General features: G+C 34.5%; 1 protein-coding gene across 1 annotated transcript in view; it reads left to right on the forward strand.

The window, feature by feature from the left end:
- Positions 1–6,014, forward strand: part of LOC107584906 (ankyrin repeat and BTB/POZ domain-containing protein 1-like) — an 18,289-nt gene extending 12,275 nt beyond the window's left edge. The window contains exons 6-9 of the mRNA XM_016271676.1: positions 2,174–2,272; positions 2,480–2,647; positions 3,512–3,712; positions 4,609–6,014. Coding sequence (XP_016127162.1) covers positions 2,174–2,272; positions 2,480–2,647; positions 3,512–3,712; positions 4,609–4,815 — 675 coding nt within the window. The 3' untranslated portion in view covers positions 4,816–6,014. The remainder of the gene's footprint in view (positions 1–2,173; positions 2,273–2,479; positions 2,648–3,511; positions 3,713–4,608) is intronic.
- Positions 6,015–10,059: the final 4,045 nt, after the last annotated feature.

A 10,059-nucleotide genomic window follows, 5' to 3' on the forward strand; every position in this document is an offset into this window, starting at 1 on the left:
TTCTTCTAAAATGGTTATTTTATCAAGCTCCTATGTTTATGTTCAGTTATTTTACAAACCCAATTCCATAAAAGTTGGGACACTGTACAAATTGTTAGTAAAAAAGGAATGGAATAATTTACAAATCTCATAAACTTATATTTTATTCACAATAGAATATAGATAACATATCAAATGTTGAAAGTGAGACATTTTGAAATGTCATGCCAAATATTCGCTCATTTTGGATTTCATGACCGCTACACATTCCAAAAAAGTTGGGACAGGTAGCAATAAGAGGCCGGAAAAGTTAAATGTACATATAAGGAACAGCTGGAGGACCAATTTGCAACTTATTAGGTCAATTGGCAACATGATTGGGTATAAAAAGAGCCTCTCAGAGTGGCAGTGTCTCTCAGAAGTCAAGATGGGCAGAGGATCACCAATTCCCCCAATGCTGCGGCGAAAAATAGTGGAGCAATATCAGAAAGGAGTTTCTCAGAGAAAAATTGCAAAGAGTTTGAAGTTATCATCATCTACAGTGCATAATATCATCCAAAGATTCAGAGAATCTGGAACAATCTCTGTGCGTAAGGGTCAAGGCCGGAAAACCATACTGGATGCCCGTGATCTTCGGGCCCTTAGACGGCACTGCATCACATACAGGAATGCTACTGTAATGGAAATCACAACATGGGCTCAGGAATACTTCCAGAAAACATTGTCGGTGAACACAATCCACCGTGCCATTCGCCGTTGCCGGCTAAAACTCTATAGGTCAAAAAAGAAGCCATATCTAAACATGATCCAGAAGCGCAGGTGTTTTCTCTGGGCCAAGGCTCATTTAAAATGGACTGTGGCAAAGTGGAAAACTGTTCTGTGGTCAGACGAATCAAAATTTGAAGTTCTTTTTGGAAAACTGGGACGCCATGTCATCCGGACTAAAGAGGACAAGGACAACCCAAGTTGTTATCAGCGCTCAGTTCAGAAGCCTGCATCTCTGATGGTATGGGGTTGCATGAGTGCGTGTGGCATGGGCAGCTTACACATCTGGAAAGGCACCATCAATGCTGAAAGGTATATCCAAGTTCTAGAACAACATATGCTCCCATCCAGACGTCGTCTCTTTCAGGGAAGACCTTGCATTTTCCAACATGACAATGCCAGACCACATACTGCATCAATTACAACATCATGGCTGCGTAGAAGGATCCGGGTACTGAAATGGTCAGCCTGCAGTCCAGATCTTTCACCCATAGAAAACATTTGGCGCATCATAAAGAGGAAGATGCGACAAAGAAGACCTAAGACAGTTGAGCAACTAGAAGCCTGTATTAGACAAGAACGGGACCACATTCCTATTCCTAAACTTGAGCAACTTGTCTCCTCAGTCCCCAGACGTTTGCAGACTGTTATAAAAAGAAGAGGGGATGCCACACAGTGGTAAACATGGCCTTGTCCCAACTTTTTTGAGATGTGTTGATGCCATGAAATTTAAAATCAACTTATTTTTCCCTTAAAATTATAAATTTTCTCAGTTTAAACATTTGATATGTCATCTATGTTGTATTCTGAATAAAATATTGAAATTTGAAACTTCCACATCATTGCATTCTGTTTTTATTCACAATTTGTACAGTGTCCCAACTTTTTTGGAATCGGGTTTGTAGTGTCTAAAATATTTGGGTCAATAAAACTCAGGTCAAAAACTTGGGTCAAAAATGTTCTCATGATTTGCACATCAAATTAGATTTTTTATTGTTTTTGGGCAGTTTTTAAAAGCTTGCAAAATTTGCAAGATTTTTTTCGAAAGAACTTAATATTTTTATTCTGCAAGGGTGCATTAAATTGATCAAGAGTGACAGTAAAGACATTTAGAATGTTAGAAAATAATCCTATTTCAAATAAATGCTGCTCTTTTCAACTTTCTATTCATCAAAGAACCCTGAAAACAAATGCATCACGCTTTCCACAAAAAATATGAAGCAGCACAACTGTTTTCAACAATGATAATAATAAGAAATGTTTCTTAGATATTACAACAATTTCTGACGGATCACGTGACGCTGAAAATTCAGCTTTGCGTCACAGGAATTAATTACATTTTAAAACATATTCAAATAGAAAACTGTTACTGTAATAATATTTCTCAATATTACTGTACTGATTAAAACAGTTGCTGTTTGATCTTTAGGTTGGATACGGTCAGCTTCCTTTCGATCTAACTGATAGTTTTCCGAGTTATCCTGACATCTGCTTCCGGGTGGAGGGCTATGACTTCCTGTGTCATAAGGTCAGTATTTAACACTGATCATCATAATCCCCGAGTGTTGTAGGTGGGATGACATTAGTGGCATCCCAAATGCAAATGAAGACATCAATCTAATGTCTGTCTCTTTGGCTATATTTTTAATTACTTTGAATCAATTATTAGAATGACAGTTGTGCTTAATCATACATTTGTGGCTTGATTAAAAAGGGTATTTGTGTTTGTGCGCAGGCGTTTTTCTGTGGTCGCAGTGATTATTTTAAGGCGCTGTTGGAGGATCATTTCAGCGAGGGTGAAACTCTGCAGGCTCATCCCAGTATTCCTGTCATCACCCTTCATGATGTGTCTCACGATTTGTTTTCAAGAATCCTTTACTACATCTACAGTGATAACACTCAGGTACACACAAACAAGCTTACATGTGCAATAAACACTACATTCAAGCTCTATTATTTTTAGGCAGCAGCGATATATGCTATTTACACTAAGTGAAAATAGAAATGGATTCTATTCACACTAAGTGAAAATAGCTGTATTTTATTGGCGATATGCTATTTACACTAAGTGCAAATAATGACCGATTCTATTTACACTATGTAAAAATAGCATAATTTTCTTAGCAATAAGTAAAAAAATAGATGCTTTTTATACTTAGTGCAAAAATGGCATATATTTCCACCTCAGTATTGTAGTACATTATAAAACATTATGCAGTAATAACATATTGAGAGTAAATTATCATATTTCTTGACATTATTAAATGGATGCTGCCTTATATTGGGACAATAAAGCCATCCCTACCCCTAAACCTACCCGATAAACACTTTTTAATAATAAAATGTTTATCGGGTAGGTTTAGGGGTAGATGTTGGGAATACCCATGAGGCACTTTATTTCCATTTTTGTAATATTTCCTTCATTTATATTGAAAATAAATGTCTTTCTGATCTGATATGTGATGGGAAAGAGAGAAGAATAAATTCGACAAAAGGCGGATTCGAACTCCGGTCGATCGTGTCAAAAGACACTGCCATGCACTTTACGCCCCACACCACTGAGTCAGTTGAATGACGCGAGTCTTTTGTTATGTCTATGCCAACCAGACACTGGTGGGCGGAGCTAGTGTAAATAGCTTCAGCCAACACGATGGGCTATTTACACTTAGTGTAAATAGACACTCAGTCATTTTTATCATGTTGAACAGCTTCATAAGTGCACCGATCCGTCAGATGTGCTAATGAAGCCTCTGTGATTGTCTTCCAGCTCTCTCATGAGAATGTGTATGAGGTCCTGTGCGTGGCCGACATGTACCTGTTGCCGGGTCTCAAGCGTCTGTGTGGCAGGACTCTGGCTGTGCTGCTCAATGAGGAGAACGTCCTGCACATGTGGAAGACAGCCAAACTGTTCCGGCTCTCACGTCTGGAGGACCAGTGCACTGAATACATGGCCAAGATCATAGAGCGGGTATATCACAATTCTGCAGCTGTGCTTTCATTCATGTTTATGCTGCTGATAATCAAAATTCATCTTATTTACATTCATAATTAATGTCCCACTCACCCATTTTAATTTTAATATTATTATACAAATATGTTTATTTTTAATAAAGTAAGTTATCTAATATAAAAATAATATTTTATATAAATTTAAATAAAATAATATTTTTAATACATATAAATGTAAATCTAAAATATTTGTAAAAATAAATATAATACAAAATATTTTTGTAAAACATTACAAAAAAATTACATATATATTTATATATTATATTATTTATTATTATTATTTACATATTATATTTCTGTAATATATAATATAAAAATATCTAATTTAATTATATAAATATATTATTATGTTTATATAATAATATATAAATATATTATTATATTTTTATAATTTAATATTATATAAAAATAAATATTTAATTGTATATAAATATAAATGTATATTTATTTAGTATAAATGTATTAAAATCGTTTTTAATATGAATAGAAATGATTTAATGCAAAAATATATATTTTATATATATATATATATATATATATACAGTGGGGAAAAAAAGTATTTAGTCAGCCCCCAATTGTGCTTTAATTGTATATAAATATAAATGTATATTTATTTAGTATAAATGTATTAAAATCGTTTTTAATATGAATAGAAATGATTTAATGCAAAAATATATATTTTATATATATATATATATATATATAAATTGTTCTTAAAAAACAACAAACAAACTAACTGAAGCCCTTCCCTATTTCCTGCTGACTGTTCAGTTTCACTGAAAAATATGTCACATAACGAATGCCATATTAACTTTAACATGAATTAAAGAATGAATGAAGTCGTGTTTGTTTCAGCTGGTGGAAAGGCCAGAGTTTGCTGATATGATCAGAGAGGATGCTGGGAATGTGGCAGCCAGGCAGGAAACTGATTCCATCCCTCTGGTAGACGAGATCCGTTTCCATATTGCCAGTAACGTTCAGACGTACAGCGCCATCGAGGAGGCCAACCAGAAACTCAGCGCCCTGGAGCTCCTGCTGGCCAGCATCGGGCTGGAGTGCTGAAAAAACAAAAGAAACTTGAGCTCGGGAGAGAGCGGGACGCTGACAGATTGATCAGATGCTTATGAAATGCTTTACATGCACAATTAATCCGTAGCAAACTAGCACCACATTAGCAGTAACAAACTAATATGGTCGATTCTAACCAAAAACATGCATATATAGAGTCAAGATGTGCCTGTTGTGATTCAGTGAAGCTTCCTGTCTTTAGCTGTTTCAGTTGCTTTTTTTATGAACAAAAAGAGAGACGAAAGCTTGACATTTTGATTATTTCTCTGGTAGTGAGCCTTATTTGTCAGAACAAGTTGATGTTAGTGTTCTTCGTGATACACTGCTCAACCTTCCACATGCATCATGACAGATGTAGCAGAATATTTATCAAGCTTTATAGGAAACTTTAAGTTGTGAAGTGTTGCGAACACAGAGTCAAAACAATACGGTTTAGCTGTTACATCCCTGAATATGATTCGAGTCGATGATTAATATAGGATGAGGCGATTAATCTGGGAAAGAACGATTTATTCACATGCATGGAAGAAAAGGTGTGCATTGAATAATAGTCTTTTTGAGGAGTTCAAATTTGAGGCGTTTTCATGATAGGACCGACAATTATACAGTCGTCCATTTTTGATCCAAGCATGAATTACAAAAGGATTTCGCTTGCGTTCTCTCTCTCTGGTGTTTGCGATAGTTCACCATTTGTTCAAGCAAGTGGACGATTATTTATGCCTCTAAATGTGCGTTCCGTTCACTCATGAATGTATCTTCCAGCACTGATATAGAAGTTTTCCAGCTTTGCATCCGCAGACTTCTGCTAATGCGCATGCAATATTTGCATAGAATTACTCGATATAATCAGGAAATGTGCTCCTAAAACTGACTGCACTTAATCTTTCTCCACCTATACATTTTTACTTCTGCTTTTGTTTTTCCTGCAGTGCTTTGATTTTATTTATTGTATTTTATGCTGGTCTTAAAGCATATCCTGCACTTATTTGCTCAGCAGCACTTGATGAGTTTGTGTATGTTTATGAATTGGGTGGTCAGGAGAAAATCTGAAATGAGATTTGTGTATGAACTTTCATGAGTGTCCAAGTCATAAAATATCTGATGCGTCGGCATTGCAGTTTCCTTTCCTATGATTTATTGTGGGATACTCTGACTGAATGGGATGTATATAAGTGAGCAAAAATAAATATTATTTAATGTACGTATTACTTGTGGGTCTGTTCGATTTACATTTGAAGAAGTCTGAGAACACTGGAAAAGCCATTCTGTTCTGCTTTACTTAAAATTTAATATAAATGTCTACTAGAATTAGACATTTCGGAGTATGTTATTTATTTATTTTTTGTTTTAATGACCGCAAAACTCCAGCCAAATTTGTTTACATTTGGACATACAGACAGTTTTTAATTAAAACAAATGTATTATTACAAATTGTATTTGAATATTTAGAGTAAAAATAGAGTATATTAGTATGTTTTTATTTTGCTTTAATTACAGCAACACAAATTTGTTTATATTTTGACCTAGAAATATGATTTTCAATTTAAAACAAATTAATTATTACAAATTTTATTAGCAGTATATTTTGAGCAAAATGTTTAAAATATGAGTAAAAGAAAATTCATCTTCAGAGTATATTAGTGTTTTTTTTCTCTTTTGCTTTAATGACAGCAACACTCGGGCCCAATTTGTTTTTGGACCTAGAAATATATATTTTTTATTTAATATTTATTTCTATAAATGTTATTAAGTATATTTTGAGTGGAAAGTTGAATCCATATTTGTTTACATTTGGACCTAAATATAGTTTTTAATTTATAACCAGTTTATTATTATAAAATATATTGTCAGCATATTTTGAGTGAAAAGTTGAAAATTTATTGACTAAAAAAAAAAATTCAGAGTAAATGTTTTTCTTTTTGCTTTAATGACCGCAACACTCGAGCCAAATTTGTTTATGGACCTAGAAATATATATATTTTTTTATTTATTATTTATTACTATAAATGTTATTAGCAGTATATTTTGAGTGAAAAGTTGAAAATATTAAAAAGAATGAAAAGTACGTTTTTTTTTCTTGACAGCAACACTCAAGCCAAATTTGTTTATGGACCTAGAAATATATATATTTTTTTATTTATTATTTATTACTATAAATGATATTAGCAGTATATTTTGAGTGAAAAGTTGAAAATATTAAAAAGAATGAAAAAAAAGTACGTTTTTTTTTTCTTTACCGCAACACTCAAGCCAAATTTGTTTACATTTTGACCTAACAATAGTTTTTAATACATATTCATTATTACAAATGTTATTATCAGTATATTTTGAGAGAAAAGTAATAACAACTTTCCTAGAATATTAGTAGGCTATGTTTTTTTTTTTTGCTTTTGCTTTAATGACAGCAACATTTGTTTACATTTGGACATATAATAGTTTTTAATTTAATACAAATGCATTATTACAAATTGTATTGTCAGCATATTTTGAGTAAAAACAATTAACAAATGTTAGTAGTTTTTTTCCCTGACAGCAACACTCCCAAATTGGTTTACATTTCGACCTAGAAAGTGTATTTTATAATTCTTCATTTTGTGTCATTTTATTATTATTTATTTATTTATTTATTTTTCTCAAAATCCTCAAAATGTCTTTATTTCCAAGTTTCTATTCATTTACAGTGCAAATATTCAGTGTGGTTTGGAAATATATGCCCTAGCTTTGATTTATATGTAGACCTGCAGGAGGCGCTCTGTATCAGTCAAACTCAAAACCTCACAATGGCACTGAAGGACAAAGCTACATGATTACTTGGATCTTTTCCACATTTATCGGGTTTTCGTCTCACATTTATGTTATAAATCATCATATCAACTAATAAATGTCTGAACGTCCCAAAAGTTAGTTCATATCTGCGTGTGGCAGAATTTCCAGCGTAGTCAACCCATGGAGATCAAAAACATATTTAAAGGGGTCATAGGATGCTACATGCACTTTTACAAGTTGTTCGAACTGAAATGTGTGTTGGCAGTGTGTGTACACAACCACTCTATAATTATAAAAATCCACCCAGTGTTTTTTTTTAATCTCGTTAAATGTTTTCCCCTTTCTCAAATCGAGCTGATCTCAGATGCCTGTCTGTGTGACGTCACACAGACAGGCCCCTCCCACAATAGTTTGATTGACAGTAGCGTTTCAGCACAGACTGGACTGGTGTCTTACCTTAGCTCCGCCCTGAGTGACTGTCATCAGTCCGCCATTGTTTCACCGCCGGAGCAGATGTAGACAAGAATGACTCCTAACAAGCAATTGAGGTGTTCTGTTGTTGGCTGTAATAATGAACATAGCAGTCGTCATTTACTCCCGACATCTGAGCCGCTGAAGACGCAGTGGATTACGTTTGTTTCTGAAGGGAATGCATCTATGTTCACGCGAGCGAATCATTTGTGATCCAGTCTCATCTACAGAAGAAGTGAGTATAATGTTTTGTAATGAATCTTTGCAAATCGCCTTTCCTAATAATGTGCTAATTAGCAAGTTTCACGATGAATGCAGCTAAAGTAAACAGTCTCTCTGAGAGCAGCTCTGAAGAGAGGGGCGGGGTCAGCAGAGCTCATTAACATTTAAAGGAAAATGCTACAAAAACGGCTTGATCTGAAAAGAGCTGTTTTTGACAGGGTAAAAAATGTTTTTTTACACTACCATTGAGAAATTTTAACCAAACTATGTTACAGACTTTTCATTAAGACCCTAAAGAATCATATCAACTTGTGGAAAATGGGCATACTATGACCCCTTTAACGCATTTGTTTTAATGCGTTTAATACTGCAGGGAATAGCCGACATGTGAAGCATCGGTATCGATCTTCTCCCAAAATGTTTGGGAGAACGAACATAGAAATGTATTAAAGGAGCAATGTCCCTTCATGGTTAGAATAGCTTAGAAACCTCTGGAAACTAATTTACTAAATAATTGCTGGAGTTTCGTAACTTGTCAAAGAACGGCGCAAGGCTTCAGTCTGGGTTTTCATGTTTCTCCAGGCAACAGGAGGCAGAATTACCATGACAACCGAGTCAAGAGAGGGATGAAGGCCTGTCAGAGCAGCATCGCGTTTCTCTGACATCTATCCTGAGAGCCGTGTGTGTTTGTGATCCCTGAGTCACTGGCACGCCGTCAATCTGTATTAAGCAGCTGTGAAGATACTAGATCAGCAGTGATCTCAGCGCTCGGTTCAAACCTACACCCACAGATCTCAGATCAGAACCACTACAACAACCCACTTCACAGCACTCGCTGAGTTCCGGCCAGATCTGCTGATGTAATTTGATGCAAGTTTTGTTCAAGAGGACTAATAAACCTCCGAAAGCATATTTAGATGATGAAGACAGGGTAATATGTGCTATTACTCAGGCATCATCAGATGTTGAATATTTAATATTTTTATAATATTATTAGACAATATTTTACGTATAAATTAAAAATTTAATATAAAGATAATTTTACATGTTTAATTTAGATTAATATATTATATAAATGTATAAAATATAATGATATTATATAATATGAACATTTTTAAATACACACATTTATTTATTTATTTATTCAAATATTTTTGGGGGTCATTATAGATTCATATAAGCGTCATTCATATATAGATTCATAATTTTGGGGTTTATTTAAAGGGGTCATAGGATGCCCATTTTCCACAAGTTGATATGATTCTTTAGGGTCTTAATGAAAGTCTGTAACATAGTTTGGTTAAAATGTTCAATGGTAGTGTAAAAAACACCTAAAAATGTTTTACCCTGTCAAAAACAGCTCTTTTCAGATCAAGCGGTTTTTGTAGCATTTCCCTTTAAATGTTAATGAGCTCTGCTGACCCCGCCCCTCTCTTCCGAGCTGCTCTCAGAGAGACGGTTTACTTTAGCTGCATTCATCGTGAAACTTGCTAATTAGCACGTTATTAGGAAATGTGATTTGCAAAGATTCATTGCAAAACATACTCACTTCTTCTGTAGATGAGGCTGGATCACGAATGATTCGCTCGCGTGAACATAGATGCATTCCCTTCAGAAACAAACGTAATCCACTGCGTCTTCAGCGGCTCAGATGTCGGGAGTAAATGACGACTGCTATGTTCATTATTACATCCAACAACAGAACACCTCAATCGCTTGTTAGGAGTCATTCTTGTCTACATCTGCTCCGGCGGTGAAACAATGGCGGACTGATGACAG

Source organism: Sinocyclocheilus grahami, unplaced genomic scaffold (genome assembly GCF_001515645.1).
Source record: "Sinocyclocheilus grahami isolate Dianchi unplaced genomic scaffold, SAMN03320097.WGS_v1.1 scaffold64.1, whole genome shotgun sequence".
Taxonomy (NCBI): Eukaryota; Metazoa; Chordata; class Actinopteri; order Cypriniformes; family Cyprinidae; genus Sinocyclocheilus; species Sinocyclocheilus grahami.